The following is a 24,649-nucleotide window of genomic DNA, read 5'->3' as shown; positions in this document are numbered from 1 at the left end:
TGAGCTGGGCCAAGGTGGGGTGCTCACCAGACTGGATGGGCTGGAAGGAGGACCCAGAGGGCTCTTCTGGGGTGAGCTGTCTGTCTCAGTCCCAAGGTTCAGCTTCTCCACAGATATGTCACTGCGGCACAAGGAAGGAGGGCGCATCTAAGACCTGGCACCCGGGAAAGCAGCCAGGGGCAGCGGGCCTCCCAGGGCCCTGCCCCCCGCTTACCCTGTGGACCGAGCCTCAGGTCCTGGTGAAGCCCCCGGGCTGAAGGTACCAGTGGCTGTGGCGTTGGGGATGAGCCTGCGGAGCAGCCGTACCCAGGTGGCGACGTCGATGTTCATCTGCCTAGCGCGCTGAAATGCCTTCCCTGGGGAGGGGCGAGGGAGGGGGTGGACATTAGCCTCCATGACACGCGCGGCACCTCTGGTCTCTGCGCTGCCCCGGTTCACCTCCTCACCTTGCTGCTTGGAGAAGATCTTCTTCTGTCGTCGGAGCCGGGGGATCCTCTCAATGACAGGGTTGCGGAAGGTGACCTGAGGGGAGGGGCTGGCGTGAGGACCCTGGCCCTCCTCTAGCATCTTGCTGGGGGAAGCCTCAGGGTCATAGTGTGCACACCCGTACATTTCCAGGGTTCCAGTCACTGTGGCATCGCATCCAACCACAGAGTACCATGCAGCGTATTAAGGGGTCACAAAGCCAATCCATCCTTTGACAGGACCACCTCTTGAAAGCCACTCTGGAAAAGCAAGAAGCAGGCAGGCAAGCAGGCCCTCTTCTAGGGGTGGGGAGCAGCTCTGATCCAACAAGACCTACGGATGACTCCAACAAATGGGAACTACCCTTCCTCTGGTGTCCTGCCTCCCCACCTGTGCTCACAGACCAGCATCACCAGCATCACCTGGGAACCTGCTGGAAAGGGAGATTCTCAGCACCTCCACCCACCCCGGACCCACTAAATCAGAAACCCTGGGGGTGGAGCCCAGCAGTGTGTGTTCCAGCAAGCCTTCCAAGTGATGATGCTGGTATCCACTCATGTGGGGAAACCACTGGTTTCGTGGAATTCTCCCAACTGCATCACATCTTCTGGAAGGTGCTGAAGTCATAGAACTGTGTGACTTTATGGGTGTCCCCGATCTGGTCACCTCTAGCCACGTGTGGCTACTGAAATGAAGTAAAATGTAAGCTGACTGAAAACATCAGTCCCCCAGTCACACTAGCCAGACTTCAAGTGGCTAGCGGCTACTATATAGGAGGACGCAGACACGGAACAATTCCATCTACGATAGAACTCAACTATTGTAGGTTCATCGACAACAGAACTGCAGAAGGTTCTACAGGATGGTGCTTTGGGGAGAACAAAATAGAATGTTATAAGTAAACCCTGGGGGCTTCTCTGGTGGTAAAGAGTCCGCCTGCCAATGCCGGAGACACAGCTGATCCAGGCAGATCCCACATGCCGCCGAGCAGCTAAGCCCGTGAGCCACAACTTCTGAGCCTGTGCTCCAGAGCCCGTGCTCCATCACTAGAGAAGCCACAGCAATGAGAAGCCCGCCCACCACAACTAGAGAAGAGCCCCAGCAGCAACAAAGACTCAGCCAAGACAAAAATAAAAATAAGTAACATTTTTTTAAAAAGAAACAATCTTTATTAAAAAAAAATAGTAAGTAAATCTTGAAGACAAGCAGGACTGCCTCAGTACTCTCACCCCTGGCCACCCACCACTACTGTCCACTTGGGTTTTGGACAGTCTTCCTAACAGAAGAATAATTTCATGGCCCTGCCGTGTGAAGTCAGCTCTTCTCTGCTCCTTTCCTTCTGTGGATTACGAGATCATGTAAGAATTTTTACCCAGATAGTAAGATAGCCCTTGACTATTTCAAGAATTTTTCTAGATATTTTTAGGAATTAGTAAATTAGTTAGAAATTAGTGAAAAGTGACTAATGTTGTGAAATTCTGAAAGCATTTTCTAGTGAAAACTTAAGAGTAATATAGATTTTTGGTCTCTATAGGCTTCCCTGGTAGCTCAGCTGCTAAAGAATCCACCTGTCATGCAGGAGACCTTGGGTGGGGAAGAGTCACTGGAGAAGGGATAGGCTACCCACTCCAGTATTCTGGCCTGGAGAATTCCATGGACTGCATAGTCCATGGGGTCGCAGAGAGACACAAGTGAACAACTTTCACGGCCAAGGAAAAGCTTCTTTCAGGTTAATCTTTAAACTCACTTGAACCCAATGACTCTCTTGATATTTATCCCATTCCTGAAAGCAGAGTTAATTATACAGCTGTTTTTTTTTTAATACTGTGCACTGGGAATTTTTTATACTAGGGTTTCCCAGGTTGAGCTAGTGGTAAAGAACCCGTCTGCCAATGCCAGAGACATAAGAGATGCAGGTTTGATCCCTGGGTCAGGAAGATTCTCTGGAGGAGGGCATGGCAATACACTCCAATATTCTTGCCTGGAGAATCCAATGGACAGAGGAGTCTGGTGGGCTAGAGTCCATAGCATTGCAAAGAGTAGGATATGATTGAAGTGACTTAGCATGCATACACTGGGAATTCTGTTTCTTTTTCACATTTCTGATCTTTTTCACATGGTCTGATCTTTTTGCAAAGAAAACTGGTATTTAAAAATCTAAGCAAGTGGTGGGGACTTTCCTGGTGGTCCAGTGGATAAGACTCCACACTCTCAATGCAGGGGGCCCAGGTTTGAGCCCTGGTCAGGAAACAAAGATCCCACATACAGCAATCAAGTCTACAAATTACAACTGAACCCAAGCACTCTAGAGCCCAGGCGTCACAACTAGAGAAGCCCGAGAGCTGCAATGAAGACCCAGCACAGCCAAAATAAATAATAAATTAAAAAAAAAAAATCTAAGCAAGTAGCAAAATGAAAAAAAAGAATTTTCCCCTAGGGTTAAGGACATGGGGAGATATATCTACACATACATACATACATATATGTATACACACACACACATGTGAAATGAAAGTGTTAGTCACTCAGTCGTGTCTGACTCTTTGTGACCCATGGACTGTAACCCACAAGGCTCCTCTACCCATAGAACTCTCCAGGCAAGAATACTGGAATGGGTTGCCATTTTTTCCCCCAGGGGATCTTTCCAACCCAGGGATTGAACCCAGGTCTCCTGCATTGCAGGCGGATTCTTTACCATCAGAGCTACCAGGGAAGCAATTTATATACGTGTGTGTGTGTATGTGTATTGGATTGGCCAAAAAGTTTTTATGAGTTTCTATAAGATCTTATGACAAAACCCAAACGAACTTCCTGTTCAGCCCAATACATAAAACAGGGTACATTAGTATTTTAGGGGCAAATTTAAAGAATTTCTGAGAATAATTCTGGCTAAACGAGGGGGCCAGTGACTTTCTCTGTGTCTCAGTTTCCTCCTCTGTCAAACGTAACTAGTAACGGTCCCTCTTGCATGGGTTCTTGTGAGGATTTATAAGTCAGTGCCAGCAGAGCACTTTGGACAGGGCTTGGCCATGCAACAAGGGGTCAGCTAGGAATGTCATTTAGACTATGGGCTCTCAATCAGGGGCCTGGCCATGTCTGGAGGCATTTTTAGTTGTCATAACTTGTGCGGGGTTGCTACTGGCATCCCGTGGGTGGGGGCCAGGGATGTGACTCAGCACCCTACAGTACATAGGAGAGTCCTGCAACCAAGACTTGCCCAGCCCAAATGTCCATAGTGCCGAGGGTCGTGGGTGGGCTCCCCTGATGAGGACCCTCACCCGACAGCACTGGGGAAGGAATCTCTCTGCTCAACTGTGGCTCTCATAGCAATCCCCATAATACGTTGCTTGGTTTTGCTTTTCTTTTCTGGCTTGACAACATTTTGCTATTTCTTCTTCTTTTTTTAATATCTTGTTTTAGAATGAAACCAATCCCAACTTTAGTCATACATCATGGGACTAATTAAATGTACTTTCCTATCAAGGTTCAGAGACTAAGGGGAAAACACATCTTCCCCTTCTAGAAAACCAGGAGAAAGAGACACAAAAAGCATTTTTCTGGGCTTTCCTGGTGGCTTGGCGGTGAAGAATCCGCCTGCCAAGGCAGGAGACAGGTGTTTGATCCCTGGTCCGGGAAGATCCCACGTGCTGCAGAGCAACTAAGCCCATGTGCCACAACTGCTAAGCCTGAGCTCTGGAGCCCAGGAGCTATAACTATTGAGCCCATATCCTGCAATTACTGAAGCCCATGCACCCTAGAACCCGTGTTCCACAAGAAAAGCCAACGCAATTAGAAATCCACACGTGCCGCAACGCAAGACTAGCCTGAGCAGCAACGAAGACCGGGCACATCCAAAAAAAAAAAAAAGCATTTTCTCAGGGTGGGGGTCAGGCTGTATGTACCTCAGCCACCAGGCAGCCCTGAGGTTCCATGTCCAGCTGCACCTCATGCCTCTCGTTGTCCAAGAAATCCTCCAACTTCAGGAATTTGAGGGCACACAGGCCCCGATGGTCCCGCCAGAACACAGCCAACTCCAATTCCCGTGCCTCAGGGAAGAAGAGGGCTGTCACTTGGGATGCCTGAGGCCCCAGGCCCCTCCTCCTCCCAGCCCTCTCACTCGCCCACCTAACTCACCCTCTCCAGTTCCAGGGTAAAGCTCTGGTCCCAGGCGTTGGGGCCACACGGCTTCCAGGATGTCTGTCCCACCACTGTGTTATCCAGCTTGAGCACAGTGCTCACCTCATCTGAAACAGGGGTGGAGGGAGGGTGTCAGGAGATTCTGGGGAGGAGGGTAATCTCTTATATCTTATTAATAAAGAAATCCTCTCTTCCCCTATAATATTCTGCTATGCTATCTGACCAAGCTCTACAGTCCTGCCTTTCACATTAAGCCCTTCAATCCATCTCCAGTTGATTTTGGTGTGTGGTGTGAGGCAGGGATCCAAATTCACTTTTATTCTATATATATATAAATTCTAGCAATATATTCCTAAGTATTCAATCTAAAAAAATGCCAGAAAGTATACATTGGGAGATGCATAAATATAATGCTTACGTAACAGCTCGAAACTAGAAACATCTGCCTATGAATTAACATATACATGGTAATATAGGGTTATTAGCTAAACCATGAAATCTCTTACAGTCAACTATTTTTATCTAAAAAAAAAAAAAAAAAGACAGCAATTTGATATGGCTCAATCTAAGACAATTAAACCGGGCTAAAAATGAATGAAGTATAATTTCATGCAACGGTATGAATAAATCTCCCACACAATGTTGAAGAAAAGAAGCCATTACCATGGAATACATTCTGTATGATTCCACATATATGCAGTTCAAACACAGGCAAATTAAACTGCATTGCTTTGAGATGGTACATGGGCGCTAAAACTACAAAGAAAAGCGAGGAAATGACAGCGGTAAGAGTGAGGAGAGTAGCTACCTCTAGGACAGAGGAAGGGGCTGGAATTGAGGAGGGGGCATGAGAGGGCTTCCAGAGAATTCTATTTCTTGACCTGGGTGGTGGTAACATAGGCGGTTACTCTATTGTCATATTCTTGTATCCATACTTTTATATGTGTGCATTCGTTTCTTTTCACATTGTGGCAAAATTCACATAAAATTTACCATCATTATAATTTTCAAGTATACAGCTCAGTGGTACCAAGTACGTTGATACTGTTGTGTAATCATCACCACCGTCATCTCCAGAACTCTTCATCTTTCCCAACTGAAACTCTGTCCCCCCAGGTAAACAATAACTCTCCATTTCCATCCGCCCCCCCAACCACTAGCAACCACTATTCTTTCCATCTCTATGAATGTAACCAACGTAGATACTTCGTATAAGTAGAATCCTATACTACTTGTTGGCTTCCCAGGTGGCTCAGTGGTAAAGGATTTGCCGGCCAATGCAGGAGGCGCAGGCACATGGGTTGAACACAGGGATTCAATCCCTGGGTGGGGAAGATCCCTCGGAGAAGGAAATAGCAACTCGATCCAGTTTTCTTGCCTGGGAAATCCCACGGACCGAGGAGTCTGGAGGGTTACAGTTCATGGGGTCACAAAAGAGTCGGACACAACTTAGTGACTAAACAACAAAAAGACAAGAAGTACCCCTCATGTTCAGCTGCTAAGTCATATCTGACTCTTTTGTGACCCCATGGACTGTAGCCCACCAGGCTTCTCTGTCCATGGGATTTCCCAGCCAAGGATACTGGAGTGGGTTGTCATTTTCTTCTCAGGGGAATCTTTCCGACTCCGGGATCAAACTCGTGTCTCCTGCACTGGCAGGTGGATTCTCTACCACTGAGCCACCAGGGAAGCCCACCTGTCATTTTACAACTGGTTTATTTCACTCATGTACTCAAGTTCATCCATGTTGTAGCATGTTTCAGAATGTCCTTTTTTAAGGCTGAAAAATCCAGAGAATTCTATTTCTTGACCTTGGTGGTGATAACATAGGCAGTTACTTTAGTGTTATTCTTCTTCTACTCATACTTTTAAACGTGTGTATTCGCTTCTTTTCACATTGTGGTAAAACTCGTAACATAAAATTTACCCTCGTTATAGATGTATTTGTACAGAATAGAATCCATTTCTACAGAATAGACTTCTCTGGAATCCACTGTGTGGATGGACCACAATTTTTTAATCCGTTCATCCATCACCAGACACTGGGCTGCTTCTGCCTTTTGACCACTGTGAATAACGCTGCTATGAACATGGGTGTATACCAAAATTTCTTTGAGATCCGGCTTCCAACTCTTTTGAGTATTCATCCAGAAGCAGGACACTGGATCTATGGTAGTTCTATGTTTCATTATTTGAGGACCTGCCATGCTGCTTTCCATGGTGGCCACACAATTTTACATTCCCACCAACGGTGTAGAAGCCTTCCAGCTTCTCCATATCCTCCCTAACACCTGTTAGTTTATCTTGTTCTATTTTACAGTATCCATCCTAATGAGTGTGATGAACGACTTTTTCAGAATGTTACCAATGTGGGAAATCAGGGACCACCCCCAGCCTACCCCACCTCATTCCTCCCGGACATTAGTGCCACTCACTGGTGTTCTCAGCTTCCGCTTTGAGGCTGCTCCTGCCACTGAGGCTTCCGGTTCGGCTGTAAAGACCTCGGGCTGGGCGGCTCAGGAAGGGGGTGCGGCTGTCAGGGGTCCCAGGTCCCCCCACCGAAGGTGAAGGGTTCCAAGGGATGGTCTCTGGAAGGTCTCTGCAGCCCACCACACGCACCTCCAGGGTCCCTGAGAGAGGGTCAGGCTCATGGGGTGGGTTACATCTGGGGCAGGACAAGGGCTGCAGGTGAAGTGGGCATGTGCAGAAGTGGCCAGCGTGCAAATGGGAGTTGGTGAGGGACAATCGGGGTGAGGCAGGGGGTCTGCTGCAGAGATGGCTGTGCCCAGAAGAGAGAAACAGGGGACAAGGTGGAAGGGTGGGGCAGTCTGGGGAAGGGCTCTAGATGCTGAGGTTCAGTGACAGAAGAGCAGTTCAGAGTGCAGGCCGGAGGTCCAGGCGGGGGTGAGCCAGGTAGGACTGGGGGGGTCCAGGGTAGGATTCGGTAGGCTAGTCTGAGGTCTGACACTGGAGCTGCGGTCTATGGTAGGACTGGTCTGGGGAGGTAGTGGCTGACGGATCTAAGAAGGGAGGGGCTGGCTAGTCTAGGGGTGGGGGGTCAGAGGTTCAGGACTGAGGATTCTGAGAGTGAGGGACTATGAGACTGAAATCGGGGACTCTGGCTGGAGAGAGAAGACAGGGCCCTTCAGGGAGGGGTGGGGAAAGTGAGGATGGGACTGTTGTTGCTGCTGTTGTTTAGTCTCTCAGTTGTGTCTGACTCTTTTGCGACCTCATGGACTACAGACTACCAGGCTCCTCTGTCCATGGAATTTCCCAGGCAAGAATACTAGAGTGGGTTGCCATTTCCATCTCCAGGGAATCTTCCCCACCCAGGGATCAAGGATGGGGAGTTGAGGGCACGAGTCTCTGGGAGGGCAAGGTGGGGTTGGAAGTCTAGGGTCCATGGGTCTGTCTGGCGTGGGGAAATGGGGCGCAGGGCTACAGGGTTGGGGTGAATGGAAAAGGGAGAGGACAGTGGGATGGGAGTCCAGGACTGGGGAGAATGAAGATCCCAGTTGCAGGTTTGGGGCTTGGGGGCTCAGAGGGGCAGGAGTCTAGAGCCAGGAGGGTGGGGTCCTGATTTGGGGCGGAAGCAGGGGAGGACAGGGGAGGTGTCGGGACCCACCTGTGAGTGGTGCAGGCTTGCTCAGGGTGCTGTAGTGCGTGGCGGGGAACGGCCCGGCCAGGCGGGCGCTAAAGGCTGCGGACGAAGCCGCGGCGAGCTCTTCGCGCAGCAGCCGCCCCTTCGGGTGGTCAGCGGGGAGCTCCCCAAGCCGCCGCTCCAGCGCCTCCCGAAGCAGCCCCAGCTTCTGGTTGGACTCGGTCAGCTTTTCCTGGGCCTGAGGTGGGAGAAGCCTGGCCGGGCTGGGGGCGGGATCCGGCACGCCCCTCCCCCAGGCTGGCTAAGTCCCACCTGGAGCTCCTCCCCAGAAGCCCGAGCCCTCAAATCATCTGGGTCCGACTTGACACACGAGTCCCCATCCCATGCTGAAGCCCCACCTCTCCGGGTCGATGCCCCGCCCCTCACCTCGCTGACGGCTTTGCGGTCTGGAGCCTTAGCGGCGCTGAGCAGGCGCAGCACATTCTTGGCGCCCTCGGCCACCGCGTGCTCCACTCGGAAGTGGTGACGCAGCTCCTCGATGCGCAGCTCCACTGCCCCCAAGTCCGGACTCCCTGTGGGCGTGAGACACGAGGCAGTGAGGCCAGCTTGAGCCCCGGCTCCAACCATCCTGGTTCTAGAGACATGCACCCATCTGTAGGAAACAGGCACTGGCCAGGGACAGATAGCCGTCAACAAGCATCACTCCCTCCCAAGGTAGGGGGTCATGGGGACAGTCACACTGTCACCCACGGGCAGACAGCCGCACATGGACCCGGATACTGTCACTCTTTCATCCAGACACCATCACCCACAGAGCCAGTCCCAGGGATGTAGTTAAGCTGCCACCCAGAGGCAGACTTATATACAAACACACAATTAACACATACTTAGGGAACTTCCCTGGTGGCCCAGCAGTTAAGAATCTGCCTTCCACTGCAGTGGATGAAGGTTCGATCCCTGGTGAGGGAACTAAGATCCCACATGCTCCGGAGCAACTAAGCCCACGTCCCTGCAACTACCAAGCCTGCGCACCACAACTGGAGAGTCTGTGCACCGCAAGGAAAGATCCCGCATGATGCAATGAAGATCCTGGGTGCCACAACTAAGACTCGATGCAGCCAAATAAATAAAAATAAAACACACACTTAAGAACAGATACGTTGCTGATGGGAACACAACTTGCTTTCCAATGGAGGCAGTTTGGCGATTTCTGTCAGAATTATAAATGTATCTACCTTTTGATTTAGCAATCCCAGTTCAGGTACTTTATCCCATAGAAACAACTTTGCACTTGATATATGTTGTTTTTGTTTTTGTTTGGCCATACCATGCAGCATGTGGGATCTTAGCTCCCTGACTAGGAATTGAATTGCACCCTCTCTCCCCTGCAGTGGAAGTACAGCATCCTAACCACTGGACTGCCAGGAAATTTCCCTTGATACATGTATTATACGTGGTTATTCATAGCCTTTTTTTTTAAGAGCAAAAGATTGGAAGATACCTAATTTCCTCTAGTAGGGGTCTGAGTAAATGAATGGTGACCACCCACACCGTGAAATATAACGTAGTTGGAGGAACAGGAATGGTGTCAGATAGATGTCATCAGACTGTCACTCAGAGGGTGACAATGGCATTGTCACTTTGTCACTAGTGTAGGCCTAAGCACACACATACCCACACACTCTAACAAAGATGCCATCACACTGCCACACATGGGTAAGACCGATATTACAGACACAGATATACACCTTGTCTGTGCTGTGCTACGTGCTACCATTTCAGTCGTGTCTGACTCTTTGCAACCCCATGGACTGTAGCCCACCAGGTTCCTCTGTCCATGGGATTCTCCAGGCAAGAATACTAGAGTGGGGTGCCATTCCCTTCTCCAGGGGATCTTCCCAACCTAGGAATCGAACCTGTAGTTTTTATGTCTCCCGCATTGGCAGGTGGGTTCTTTACCACTAGCGCCACCTGGGAAGCCCTATGCTGCTGCTGCTGCTGCTAAGTCGCTTCAGTTGTGTCCAACTCTGTGAGACCCCATAGACAACAGCCAGACTCCCCCGTCCCTGGGATTCTCCAGGCAAGAACACTTGAGTGGGTTGCCATTTCCTTCTCCAATGCATGAAAGTGAAAAGTGAAGTCACTCAGTCGTGTCCGACTCTTAGTGACCCCATGGACTGCAGCCTACCAGGCTCCTCCATCCATGGGATTTTTCAGCCAACAGTACTGGAGTGGGGTGCCCCTGCCTTCTCCGGGAAGCCCTATACACCTTGTCAACTCCCAGCAAAAGGACAGTGTCACAGGGACAGAGGAAAAGTCACAAAACATAAACACCCTAATGGGACAGAATCAGTCAGTTCAGTCACTCAGTTGTGTCCGACTCTTTGCGACCTCATGAACCGCAGCGTGCCAGGCCTCCCTGTCCATCACCAACTCCTGGAGTTCACCCAAACTCATGTCCACTGAGTCGGGACAGAGTCACACAATGGCAAAACTCCCAGGGCTCTAACTCCAGCCCAGGGAGGATCACGGCAATACAGGCACACTGCCACACAGATAAGGCACAGGGACAGGCAAAGAAATGCCAGCACGGGACTTGTCTGGCAGTCCAGTGGTTAGGACTTCGCCTTCCGGTGCAGGCAGTACAGATTTGATCCCTGGTTGGGGGGTGAAGTTCCCACATGCCTCACAGCCGGGGAATCAAGGCATGGAATGGAGGCAGTGTGGTAGCAAATTCAGTGAGGACTTGTGGACACAGTGGGGGAAGGAAAGGGTGGGACGGATAGAGAGAGTAGCACTGACATATATACACCAGCACGTGTAGCACAGACAGCCAGTGGGAATTTGCTGTATGGCGCAGGCAGCTCAAACCAGTGCTCTATGACAACCTAGAGGGGTGGGATGGGGTAGGAGAGAAGGTTCAAGAGGGAGAAGACATATGTATATACTTATGGCTGATTCATGCTGATGTATGGCAGAAACCAACACAATATTGTAAAGCAAGTATCCTCCAATTAAAAATATTTTTTTTTTGAAGAACAAAAAAAATGGTCCACATTGAAAACAAATCTTTAAAAGAAATGCTGTCATGATGTCATACAGTCAGGGCAGCATGAGCAATAATCATAGACACACAGACCCAATGTCACAGGGAAACAGGCTGGCTTCACACTCAGAATGAAGTCCCAGGGATGCAGCCACAGCCCAACAGAGGACACAGCCACAGTCGCCCAATGGAACAGGGAGTAGGCGCAAGGACACACTGTCACCTAGGTGCAGGAAACCTGTCACCCACGGGCACAAGGTCACAGTCATGCTTATCCACGGCTGCAGATTTCAAGGACAGTCTTGCGGTCCCACATGATGACCTAGACTCACACTCAAGCATTCCTACAGTCACACTCGCCCACAGCTGTACGGCACCCACCAAGACTTTTGTCACATGTGCCCAGGTGGTTGTCAAGACTTTTACACTTACAGGGGCAAGATTAGGCTGTCACCAAAAGTTACAATGCGAGGACACAGTAAGGAGGTAGCCATCTATGAATCTGGAAGAGGGCTCTCACCAGACGCTGTATCCGCCAGCGCCTTGATCTTGGACTTTCAGCCCCCAGCACAGTGAGAGATAAATGTCTGTTGTTTACATGCCCCCTCATCCCCAGTCCGTGGTACTGTGGTGGAGCAGCCCGAACACACTAACACCCACCAACAGCTGACACACTCTCATGGTGATACAGGAACTCTCATAGTTATGGGGCATGTGTACAAACTCTGGTCCCCAGGGCAAATACCACCTTAACACTGGTGAACGTCACTAGTGCAGTCACCCCTGCAGGTGAAACCTGGAGAGCTGATGCCTACAGTACAGTCCGTCTCAAATTCAGGATGACAATTGGGTTGAGACGGCCTCAGGCATTCAGACACTGAGATACATAGGAAACACACACACACGCTGTGGACACCCACAGTTTCATATTACAGGGGCCAACACAGCAAGGCAACTGCCGAGCCCAGGGGTCCACACATTTTCTCCATCAAGAGCCAAAGGGTAGGACCTCCCTGGTGGTCTAGTGGTTAAGAGGCTGCCTGCCAATACAGGGGACGTGGATTCAACCCTGGTCCAGGGAGAATCCATATGCCGCAGGGCAAACTACACGCCTGCTGCACAACTACTGAGCCTGCGACCCAGAGCCCGTGAGCTGCAGCTACCGAAGCCCAAGAGCCCATGCTCGACAATAAAAGGAGCCACTGCAATGAGAGGCCTTCACACAACAACGAAGACCCAGCACAGCCAAAACTGAATTAACTACTTTTTTAAAGAGCCAAAGGGTAAATATTTTTGTCTTTGTGGACCACAAGCTCTGTTGCCACTACTTGGCCCCACTGTCACAGTGCACAAGCAGTCGTAGGCGACAGTAAACGAACAGGCATGGCTGGGTCTTCAGTATTTCCAAAACAAACAAAAAGAGGCAGTAGCAGATTTGGTCCAAGAGCTGTAGTTTGCCAATAACTGATCACGTGCAAATCTCGAGCGGGACAGAATGGGAAACTGGGGCCCAGAGAGGGTCAGGAACGCATTCTAGCATGGTGAGTCACAGCACCCACCTCCCTGCCTTAGAAAGGGACCCCTTGTGGGGCTGGGAGCTGAACTCTGCAAGGTGGAATGCAGGGCAGGCTGTCTCAGGGTGATGGACTCACCTTGAGCCTCGTCTGGGGCCGCCTGGCTCTCCAGCTGGCAGGCCTGCAGTGCCCGGTGCAGTTGCATGCGGATGATATCTATCTTGGTCTTACTGTCTTGCAGCATCTGCTGGGCTGTCAGCAGCAGCTTCCGGTCCTGATGGCAGAGACAGGCCGTGAGAGGAAAACTGGGCAGGTGGGGGCCTGACCACCCGTCCTGGTGTCTACCCCAGGCAGGCTCTGGGTGACAGAGCATTCATGTGTGGGTGTGAAAGACTGTGTTCCTGGGTGTTGAAGGGAGACGGAGCCTTGGCATGTGAATCCTGACAGCTGCCACCTAACAGCTGTGTGACTTTGGACAAGCTGCTCAACCGCTCTGGGTCTGTCTGCTCATCTGCGGGAAGGGGAGTGTACTAACAGCACCAACCACCACTGGGCTGAGGATTAAAGGAGGTAATCTGTGTGTAGGGCTCACAACTGTACCTGGCACCAGCAGGCACTCTATTTGTGTCAGCTGTTAGAATGGCGTATGTGTGTGTGTTCCCCATGGTGGGCATAGCCTTGCCTGTAGCCACATGGGTGAGTCCAGGGGTGACTGGGTGTGAGACAGTTGTAGACAGTTGCAGGATCCTGATGGTGGTGTGTGCAATTCAAGCTACAGGGTTGACTGGACCTAGCCAAGGACCCTATGTGGGTACAAGCGCCAGGAACTGGTAGTGGATTTTTCCATTGACTTGGTGCTATGTTCAAAACCAGGCACTGACAGACTTCCCTAGTGGTCCAGTGGTTAAGAATCCACCTGCCAATGCAAGGGACACAGGTTCGATCCCTGGTCCGGGAAGATTCCACGTGCAGCAGGGCAACTAAGCCCATGTGCCACAACTACTGAGCATGCGCACCCTAGAGCCTGTGCTCCATGACAAGAGAAGCCCATGCCCTGCAACTAGAGAGTGGCCCCCTACGCTCCACAACTACAGAAAGCCTGAGCACAGCAATGAAATCCCAGAGCAGCCAAAAATAAAAATAAATAAAATAAATTTTTAAAAAGCCAGGCACTGCCAATCTGTGATGAAAGAAGACTGGGTATTGACTGAAGGGGGCAGGAGGGCACTTCTGGGTGACAGGAAAGGTTCAGTAAGGGCGGTGGGTACCTAGATAAAGATTCACTGGCTGTACACTTAGGTTTTCTGCACTTGACGTCCATCTGTTACACCTCAATAAAAGGTTAAGAAAAATGCTGCACGGTCTGTGTCCTCCTGTGCAATATTCACGTTTGTGTGTGCACTCACAGGCATGGATGCTCTCTGGGTCTCTAGCTGTAGGTCTAACTCTGCCCGTGGGTGTAACTGTCTCTGGGTGTTACTGTGTACTTGATGTTGGTACAGCGGGGGGTATGTCTGTGTGACAACTCTGATCTCTGGGTGTGAAAAACTGATGATGTGTGTGTCTGTGCGTCTAGGTGTCCTGTTGGCCTGAGCTGTGTGTCCTGGGTGTTCTATGATGGTATGTGTCTCTGTGTGTCTAGAGGTGACTGTTGTGTTTTTGTCCACGTGCTTCTGAGAGTTGTTACTGCTGTGAATCTAGATGTTATGACGGTATATGTGTGTGTCACAGTGGTGATATGCCACTGTGTGTCTCTAGATGCTGTTATGACCATGGGTGTGTCTCTAGATATTATGATGATACTATATACATCTGGGCTTCTCTGGTGGCTCAGTGGTAAAGAACCTGCCTATCAATGCAGGAGACATGAGTTCAATCCCTGGGTTGGGAAGATCCCCTGGAGGAGGAAATGACAACCCACTCCAGTATTCTTGCCTAAAAAACCCTATGGACAGAGGAGCCTGGTGGGCTACAGTCCACAGGGGTGCAAAGAGTCGGACACGACTGAGCCACTAAACAGTCACGTGTGCATCTAGGCGTTGATCTGTGTGTACATGGCAGAGATGCCACCAGGAGTGAGAGGCTGCATGTTGCCCCGTCTCTGGGGGTAACTGAGTATGGGGGGGAGTCTCTGCCGTGTGTCGACCTGACATCACCCACAGTCATCCAGTTTCCTCTCTGCCCCCACCCAAGCTGCCCACACTCCAATCCTGCTGCAGAGTCACTCAACAGCCCTCTGTCCCCAACCCAGAGCACCCCAGCCTCCTGGGAGGCAGATGGAGGTACCACCCTGGCCCCACCGCAGGCTCCAGCCTGTGATGCGCCCACAGGTGTACATGCACACGGGGGGGTGTGCACACACGCTGCTCCCACCTTGGTGCTGCCGTTGCTGTATGTCTGGATCATGTTCTCTGCCCCCTGCTTCACCTTCAGCTCGATGGCCAGCTGCTTCTCCAGACCGGCCACGCGGCTCAGGTTGGTGGCTGAGCAGGCAGAGTCGCCTGTGCCAGGGGACTGGGGGGCATCTGGAGGGGTAGATGGGGCACAGTCACCACAGCCCTCCTCTCCAACTGCCCAGGTGCTTTTGCGCCAGCTGAGAGGATCCACCCCTGGGCCTGGGAGGAGGAAGAGCTGGGGGCCAGGGGCCACAGGGCCCACTCCCCACCAGCCCTCATAGGGAAACCCTTTCAGGGCTGGGGCGGGACCAGTGTGAATGAACACAGGTGTATGTGAGTCCTTGGTATGACCGTATATACCTTTGTAGAGAAGGTATATACACCCCAACGATGTACACGGTTGTGTAGGCGTCAGCAGGTGTGGCTGTGGTTAAGTCTGTGACCTTCAGGGTGTTGGCATAACTGAGTGTGTGTCTCCCCAGGTGCTAGTTTAACTGCGAGATGTGAGGTGTTAGAATGACTTTGTGAGATTCTGGGTGATGGGGATGACTCTGTGCACATGTTTGCGACTGTCAGCACAACTGTGCAATCAGATCTCCTGGCACTGGTGTGACAGCGTCCGAGTGTTGGAACAGCTGGACATGTGTGTCTCTGGAGGTTGGCACAGCTCTGTGTGAATCTCCAGAGAGTGGTATGACCATCAGAGGGACTCTAGGTACAGCTGTGACGGGACGAGGTTTTTGAGCATTGGCTGAACTCTTTTTCATCATCTGCAAGTGTTGATCTGATAGTGTTGCTGCTGCTGCTGCTGCTGCTAAGTCACTTCAGTCGTGTCCGACTCTGTGCGACCCCACAGATGGCAGCCCACCAGGCTTCCCCGTCCCTGGGATTCTCCAGGCAAGAACACTGGAGTGGGTTGCCATTTCCTTCTCCAATGCATGAAAGTAGAAAGTGAAAAGTGAAAAGTGAAGTCGTGTCCAACTCTTCGAGACCCCATGGACTGCAGCCCACCAGGCTCCTCCGTCCATGGGATTTTCCAGGCAAGAGTACTGAAGTGGGGTGCCATTGCCTTCTCCGTCTGTTAGCCTCCAGCTATTGACGCAACAAAGAGGTGTGTGGGTGTTGGGCTAAGTGGTGCTGAGTCTCAGGTCTTGTCCAGTTGTGTGTGTAAGTCTCAGGCTGTTTACGGGTTGGTAAACACCTGTGACAGCAGCTCTGTGTGTCTGAATATCTGGGGGTTGGTGTGAGCATGTGCAAGTCCTTAGGTTTTGTGTATGTGTTGGTGTGATGGAATGTGCATTTAACTGGGTCCTGGTTGGCAGCATGGAAGTCTCTGGGTATTCACAGAATAATGCTGCTATTTAGTCACTCAGTCATGTCTGACTCTTTAGCAACCCATGGAGTGTAGACGGCCAAGGCTCCTCTGTCCATGAGATTTCCCAGGCCAAGAATACTGGAGTGGGTTGCCATTCCCTTCTCCAGGGGATCTTCTCGACTCAGGGATCGAACCCACATCTCCTGCACTGCAGGCAGATTCTTTACCGCTGAGCCACAGGGTAGGCCCTTAGAGTTGTCTGGGTGCTGGCGCAACTGTGTGTGAGGGTCTCTGGCTACTGATGTGATGTGTGTTACATCTTTGTTTTTAGTTGTAAGATGAAAAGTTCTGCAGATTCCTTGCACAAAAATGTGAAAATACTCAATACCACTGAGCTGTATGCTCAAAAATGATAAGTTTTCTGTAACATGTTTTTTTCCAAAACATTTTATTTTATATTGGAATATAGGTGATTAAGGGACTTCCCTGATGGCTCAGTGGTAAAGAATATGCCTCTTAAGCAGGAGATGCAGGTTCAATCCCTGGGTTGGGAAGATACACTGGAGAAAGAAATGGCAACCTATTCCACTATTCTTGCTGAAAAATCCCTTGGACAGAGGGGCCTAGCAGGCTGCAGTCCATGGGGTCACAAACATGGGGTCTAAACAGAAGCAATAACAATAGCCAGCTAACAACACTGTTATACTTTCAGGTGCTGTTATGTGTTTTTTAATCACAATTAAACATTTTTTTAAATCAGCTGGAGCCTTTAGGTGTTGTCCAGGTGTGGGTGTGACTGTGAGTCTGGATATTTGTGTGATACCATGTAAGCCCTTTGGTGTTGTCTGGGTGTGGGTGTGACTGTGAGTCTGGATATTTGTGTGATACCATGTAAGCCCTTTGGTGTTGTCCGGGTGTGGGTGTGAGTATGTGTACCCTTCTCTGGGTGTTGGTTTTGGCCTTTGGTCTGCCTGTATTTGGGCCTCCCAGGTGGCACCACTGTAAAGAATCCGCCTGCCAATGCAGCAGACGCAAGAGATGCAGGTTCAATCCCTGGGTCGTGAAGATCCCCTGGAGAAGGAAATGGCAATCCACTCCAGTATTCTTGCCTGGGGAATTCCACTGGACAGAGGAGCCTGGCCGGCTACAGTCCATGGGGTCACACAGAGTTGGACACAACTGAGCACTTGCAGCAGTAATAGCAGCCGCCTGCATTTTCAGGTTGGAAGCTGCCGTGACCGAGTGTGTCTCCCTGAGGGTCAGTGGCAATGGGCTGGCTGGCCTCACTCTGGGACACAGTGGGTGAGCCCTGGGCAGTGGAGGCCCCCAATCCCGCATCCCCCACCCCCTACCCCAGGGAAGCCTGGCTTACCGTGCATGCCCACCGCAGGGTCGGGCAGCACCACGTGGGCATGCAGCTCCTGCAGCTGCTGGTGCAGCAGGGCAAGCCTGCGTGAGGAGCCTCGCAGCACCAGCTCCACAGGGCCCAGGTTACGGCCCAGGTCGGTGGTGGCTCGCCGCAGGTTCTCTGCACCCTCTTTCAGCTTCAGCTCCTTGCGGATCTCCCGCCGCAGACGCTCCCGCTCCAGCTCCAGCTGCTGCTGTACCCCAGGGGCTGCCAGGTCGGCACCCGCCAGGCCCAGCTGCTCCAGCAGGGACCAGCTGCGCGGCTCACTCTGCGGGGGACGAAGCAGGGTCAGTGGGGCCAGGGCGGCTCTGGGGGTGCAGATCACGTTCAGCCGGCCTGGCCCGGCCTCCTCCTGGGGGGCACTCCTGACACAGGGCCTGGTCCATGGCCTCCGACGGTCCCCCAAAACTGGGAGGTGAGACAAGGCCCTGTGCCTGCTTCCTGACACCTCCAAACTGTGAGGTCTCAAGGGCAGGGCCTTCTCCTTGCCGTCCCCTCAGACAAGAAGACCATAGGTACAGTTCAGTCTCGCCCCCTGTCCTCATGCAGTGGGATCCTGCAGGGCAGATTGCACTGCCCCATCACTGGGTCCCCACCGCTCGGGGTCCCCAAGGTCAGGCCCTATCTCTCCTTCCACTGTCCTCCCAAATTAGGGGGGCCCAAGAACAGGCTTTGTCTCCCTTTGTTGCCCGCAAATGACCAGGTCCTGAGGGGAGACCCCCTCTCCCCTCTGCTGCCCCCCTAAACTAGGAGGTCCCAAAGGCACGCCCCATCTCTGCTCCCTTATGCCCCACATTAGGAGGGCCTGAGGGCAGCTTTCCTTCTGCTGCTCCCCAAATGAGGAAGTATCAAGGGCAGGCCTGTGATGCCCCCCAAACCACAAGGTTGGGGTTCCAAGAGCAGGTTCCTTCTCCTCATGGCTGTACCCTTGAACCAGGAGGACCCAGGGACAGGCCTTGTCTATTTCCTGCTGCACCCTCAAACTAGGAGGACCCAGCGACAGGCCTCATCTATTCCCTGCTGTACCCCAAAAGTAGGAGGGTGTGGAGAAAAGCTTTGTCTATTCCCTGCTGTACCTCCAAACTAAGAAGACCCAGAGACAGGTCTCATCTATTCCCTACTGTAACCCCAAACTAGGAGGATCCAGGGACAGGCCTCGTCTATTCCCTGCTGTAACCCCAAACTAGGAGGGCCTGGAGACAGGTTTTGTCTATTCCCTGCTATACCCCCAAACTTGGAGATCCTGGAGCCAAGCGCCATCTCCCCTCCTTTTGTTGTCTACAACTGGGACCCTAAAGAAAAGAGTACTGTTCCCTTCCTCCTCTATTTCCCCAATCTGGAAGCCCAAAGGGCCCCAAACAGTTTCATCTTTCAAACAGAAAACTCCAAAGCCAGCACCCCACCTCCTCCCCTCAGTCCAAAACCGAGAGGTCCCAAGGGCAGGGCCCCTCTGTCCTGTGCCACTTGGGGTCCTCTTCTGCTGCCCCTCCCCCACAAGGACCCCAGCCCCCACCTCCAGCTCCCGGTCCAAAGGGGGATCAGCCTCCGCCATCCTGGGTCCCGGCTGAGGGCCCCGCCCTCTTCCTGAACCTCAGCCCTGCCAGGGCCTCTCGCCTGCTACTTCCTCTTTCCTGCTGGCTCCCAGCAACCCCTGCGAAGGCCAGCTCTGGGGCTCTGGGGCATCAAGAGGACCTTCCTCTCAGCCCCGACTCGAGGGCTGAGCCTGCTTCTCTGGGGTCATCCCAGGGGTGGCCCCTCTGCTCCCTGTCCTGAGGATGCCCAAGGTGTACACAGCAGGCACACACACACGGGCCCGCTAGTGTGGACATGAAGAGCACCCTTCCCCACATATACAGCTTCCCTACAACACACTCTTATACACCTACAGGCATGTGCAGGTATCACAGGCTGGCCAGTGTGTGCCCACCCCCCACCCCCTGTATATACTTATAAACACCAACACCCACAAGTGCTTACATGGGCGGCCCAGCCCCCTTCCTGTCCCAACTTCCGGCTTCTTCTCAGCTCCGTTACCTGCTGCTGCTGACCACAGCTTGGAGGCCTGGGGGCCCGGCCGGCCCTGCGGTACCTCCCTGAGGCCTACATCATGAGGAGACAGCTCTGCAGGGCTGGGGTGCGAGTGTCTCCACTCAAGCTCAAATATGATTATTAAGAACCATGGTGGTTACTACAAGCTGCATGCCAGGTCAACTAATGCCATTCCAGGAGGTGCTGTTATCACTCCGTTTCCCAGATGAGGAAACCGAGACCTGGGGCGGTGACCCAACTTGCCCAAAGTCCCACAGCCAACAGGAGACAGAACTGAGATTTCCTACAAGAGTGCCCAGAATCGGAGCTAGTTGTCAGCCAGGCAGGAAGAGCCCCACGTATATTATTTGCCGCCACGGTGAGACCCGATTTTAGAGATGAGGAAAGTCAGGGTTTGCTCTCGATCAACTTCAAGGGCAGCTGCCCCCAGGGAAGATTTACTTCAGGCCTAAAGTATCACTCCCATGATCCTACTGACCCCTCAATTTTATCCTGAGCAGCTGCCATATTTCCCCTCCCACTTTACAGGTGAGGAGACTGAGGCTCAGAGGGATGGCAGCAGCAGTTCTCGACGGCAGAGGGGACTGCCAACACTCCCACCTCACTTCTAGGGGCAGTTGGCAATATCCAGAGCCATTCTGGGTTGGTTGTCATAACTGGGGCTGCTACTAGGCTCTATGGGGTTGAGTTCATGGAAACTGCTTGACATTCCACTGTAAACACGAGAGTCTCCACCTCCAAGAACGATTCAGCCCCAAATGTCAATAGTGCTGAGCTTTAGAAACCCTGGATTAAAGGACACAGACTCACACCCTGAACTGCTGACCATGACCACTGGTAAGGATTTCACAGCAGCCCCACCTGCAAGGGGCTGACCTGGTCTACATCCTTCCTCACCGTGAAAACCCTCTGAGCTACATTTTTTTTTTCAATTTTGACGGCAAAAACCAAGGCTCAAAGAAGGAATGGCGCTGGGCCTAGGACACACCGTGAGGAAGTGACAGCTCTGGAATTTACACCCAGGGTCACCTCCTACCACCTGCTATCAACCAGGTCCCACCAGCCACCCAGCCCCACCCTGTCCCCAGCAGGCAGAGCATTGGTGCAGCCAGGAGCAGGGCCAGCTCGAATGAGGGGAGTCCGGGTGGGGGGGAGGAGCAGGATCCCTCAGCCCCACCTCCTCCAGCAGCTGAGGGCTGAGAATATGCAGAGGGAGAGAGGGAGGCTGGGCCTCCCTGGTTCTCCTTCCTTGGGTGACTCACTCTTATCCAGGGCAGAGGTCACCTGAGGGCCAACAAGATGAACCCATGAATCAGGAGCCTGGCCTGGCCTTGGGGAATCCCCAACACCCTCCAAGAAGCAGAAAACGCCTCCCCCGCCCCAGGTCCAGAGGGTCCACTTCCCAGAAATTCCCTCTTCCTAGAGTGACCAGGGATCTAGACCCCATGTCCGGAGATTTCAATGCGTTGGGCGTTTCTGGAATCCGGACAGGACATCCGTTTGCCGGACACAGAACAGACAGGCACACACACTGGGACAGACAGAGGGACAGGGGTAGCAGATCCAAGCAGCCACGAGAGAGGAATGACCAGGACAGGGTGGGGGTGGGGGTGGGGTAGGGAGAAGAGAGCAGGCAGAAGACGGGAAAGGGGACCAGGGCGCAGGTCCAGCCTCGTTCCAGGAATCACAGTCTCCGTCCGGGCCATGTCTGCTACATGCCAAACGCATGCATGTGCCAGGGGAGTCCTACACTGTCCTCCCAGGGCTGATGGGGTAGAGGCAGGGACCCAGGCCCTCCCCAGCCCCCAAGGTCTGACCTTATGTGATCGGCAACACCAGATACGCCCAGCTCCTCGGCAAGGCTGGCAGGCCATCAGCAGGACTGGGGCGGGGGACAGGGGGTCACCGGGGAGACACAAAGGGGATGTGGGGGCAGGTGCAGAAGGAGATGAGAACCCAGTTACACAGCAACCACAGGACGACGGAGAGCTGATGAGGCACTGTGGGGGCACCGGAGGTACAGGACATGTCTCAGATTTGGGTCACTGACCCAAAGAGGTTTCAGCAGTCACTCCGGCCCTGCTCACCACAGGCAGGGAAGGTGAGTTCCAGGCTGTGATGTCCACAAGATGGCACAAGGAGAACCTGGGTGGGTGGCACTTCGGTGTCAGTCACCTGTGCCTCTGTGTGTGTTGATGTGTGGGTTGATGGGTGACCCGGTCCAGGCAGGATTCCAGGTAAAAGAGAATCCCCAGTTCATTGACATGGACACTCCCCATCTGGAATCCTGGGATAAGGTTCCACCTGGCAGCCGAGTGGCTGGCTGTGTGGGTCCCTGGTCCCCAGACCTAAAGAGGTGACTCTGGCACTTCCGCCAACAGGTGCCAATCTGCAGCGTCGCGACCATCGTAAAGCTCAGTCCGGAGGTGGGGGTGCCGCCGGAGCTTTGTTGTGCGTGGGGGAGGGTGGGGGAAACGGGGCGAGTGGCCTGCGCCCTTCCTGGGGCATCGCGCCAGGCACCTGCTCAGGTGGAGCGGCACCTGCCGGAGAACCGAACGCTGAGGAGAGGGAGCGAGCGGCAGGGTCGACTGGCACCGGGATGCCCAGCTAGCCACAGACACCCGAAGTCGAGCCTTCGCTGAGCCCTCTCTAATTCTCAGAGAAGGGCGGAGCTGGGAATGCTGTAGGACCCTCCTCGCTCCCACACCCTCCCCCGCGCGTACCTCCACCTGCCGAGGAGACTGCGCTGGCTCCACAGTGCCGGCCCAGGGAGGGGGCGCCTAGCGCTCGGGGGAGGTGGGGACCCGCCCTGGCCGCCCCGATCCCGGGAGCTCCGGCGGTGCGCGGGAGGGGGTCCCCAGCGCCGGCTGGCCGCTGGGCGGCTGCAAACGCAGGTGCGCCTACCTGCACAGCGTCGCTGGCCATGTCCACACGCAGCCCGCCAGGGGTCCCCGCGCGGAGGGAGGGGCGCTGAGAGGAGCGCGCGTGCGCCCCGCACGGGGCGGGGCGGGGGGCGGGCGCGGCGCGACGCCCCCTACAAGGCGCAGGGCCGGCTCCGGCCTGCTCGGCTCGGGCCGCGCCTGGCCTGGCCGCCGAGTCCGCGCGCCGCGCCCTCCGGCCCCAGCGGCCGCCGGGCCCGGTCACGTGACCACCGAGGTCGGCGCCCGGGGAGGGGGCGGGGCCGAGGGGCGGGGCTCCCGACGGCCCCCGGGGCTGCGGGGTCCTGGCCGCCGTGCGCCCCGCTCCGGAGCGGAAGCTGCCGGGTCTGTTTCGCTCGCCTTTCCTTCTTTCGGATTTCTCCCTTTTCCCACGGGTCACCCGATTGAGCGCGCGGGAATCCAAAGGAAAAGAGGGAGCCACGTTAAAGCGGAGAGCTGTGGAGGCCTTTGGACCTCCCGGGACCTCCTCTCAAAAAACAAAAACAACTCATTTTCTCCCTGTGTTTGCAAGTTCAGGCTTTCTTGGAACAGTCTGTCATTCAAGGGCACCTTGAGACAAGCTCTGAGCAGACTTGTGTTCAAATTCCAGCACCCTATGCCTTGGGGGAGTCCCCCAAACCTAACAGCCCCTTATTTGTAAAAAAAAAAGAAAAGAAAAAGAAGAAGAAGGATTGACCTACCCACCCTTGGAGGTGTTGACAAATGAAATGAGACAATGCATGCCAAGTGCAGTGAACGCAGTAAGCGCTGGACAAAGGTTAGCTGCTGTGATTTTTAGTGTTTTTGCCGTTATGTAAAGAGATTTGACCCCTAAATCCGTCACGGACTCGCTGTGGGCCCTGTAGCGTCTAATCCTCAGTTTTCGCCTCTGTAAGATGGGGACACGCCTCTTCTTCGGGGCTGCTGCGTGCAGGTGGCGCTCCACGGTGCAGACTCGTGCTGGGTCGGAGGCAGAAGGTGGAGACATCTGAGGAGCTTCTCCAGGGTCTCCGGAGTCCCTGGAGCATGCAGCCTGGCTCGTGGCAGACCGGGCACTACTTTTCAAACCCAGTGACTGAACCAAGCTGCGGTCCCTTGGGCGCGGGGCAGAGAGCGCTCCTCCGCCTTGGCGCCCTCCTGGGACCCTCCAGAGCGCGGGAGGCTACCTTGGTTACCCGCAGCTTTGCATGGTATACACGGTCCCAGAGATCGGGGCGGGGTGTTTTCTCTTTCCCTTTGGGCGACTCTTTGGGGCTGGGTAGTGGTGGTGGTGGTGGTGAACAGAGAAAGAGGAAGAGGAAGAAGAGAAATTACACCAATCTACAATCTGCCCACTTCTCCCTCCCCTCCACTGTCTCCACCAAGTCCATCTTCATCATCGTTCACCTGGACCAGTGCAATCGCCTCCTGTCAGGTCCCTGGGTTCCTCCCTTGACCCCATAGTCTCTTTTCCCCACAACAACCCAGGGATGCCTAGGAATGTCTAAGTCAGGTAATGTCCCACCTCTGCCTAGATCCCTCTTTGACTCCCAACTTCCCCAGAGGAAAAGACAAAGTCCTACCAGAAACCCACAAGGCCCTTCACCTTCCTTCTCTCCTCTTCTCCCACCTCTTCACCTTGCTCACTCTTTGCAGCCACACCTGTTTCCTGGTGGTTCCTCAAATATTTATCCATTGAATTAAAGAAACCTTTGAGCCAGCTCTTTTGCTTTTAATTTAAATATGAGGAAACTCAGGCCCCTCACCCTCAATGAGCTTCCCAGGTGGTGCTAGTGGGAAAGAACCCGACTGTCAATGCAG

The 24,649-nt window shown here is 53.3% G+C and overlaps 1 protein-coding gene across 3 annotated transcripts in view; it reads right to left on the bottom strand.

Annotated features, from left to right (window-relative positions):
- Positions 1-23,072, bottom strand: part of PKN1 (protein kinase N1) — a 28,819-nt gene extending 5,747 nt beyond the window's left edge. Inside the window, exons 1-12 of one of the 3 annotated variants that reach the window (XM_027548004.1) lie at positions 22,836-23,072; positions 17,847-18,150; positions 15,137-15,288; positions 12,902-13,037; positions 8,630-8,775; positions 8,228-8,441; positions 7,038-7,232; positions 4,600-4,709; positions 4,368-4,511; positions 447-522; positions 215-356; positions 28-121 (exon numbers count right to left, since the gene is read on the bottom strand). In XM_027548004.1, the coding sequence (XP_027403805.1) occupies positions 28-121; positions 215-356; positions 447-522; positions 4,368-4,511; positions 4,600-4,709; positions 7,038-7,232; positions 8,228-8,441; positions 8,630-8,775; positions 12,902-13,037; positions 15,137-15,288; positions 17,847-18,150; positions 22,836-22,856 (1,734 nt within the window). In that variant the 5' untranslated portion in view covers positions 22,857-23,072. Of the gene's footprint in view, positions 1-27; positions 122-214; positions 357-446; positions 523-4,367; positions 4,512-4,599; positions 4,710-7,037; positions 7,233-8,227; positions 8,442-8,629; positions 8,776-12,901; positions 13,038-15,136; positions 15,289-17,846; positions 18,151-19,395; positions 19,450-21,748; positions 21,821-22,835 lie in introns of those variants that run through there. The other 2 variants (XM_027548002.1, XM_027548003.1) reach the window with 2 other exon arrangements.
- Positions 23,073-24,649: the final 1,577 nt, after the last annotated feature.

This window comes from Bos indicus x Bos taurus, chromosome 7 (assembly GCF_003369695.1).
Source record: "Bos indicus x Bos taurus breed Angus x Brahman F1 hybrid chromosome 7, Bos_hybrid_MaternalHap_v2.0, whole genome shotgun sequence".
Lineage (NCBI taxonomy): Eukaryota > Metazoa > Chordata > Mammalia > Artiodactyla > Bovidae > Bos > Bos indicus x Bos taurus.
Note: the sequence above shows the minus strand (reverse complement) of the source record. Positions and strands in the feature narration are given on the sequence as shown.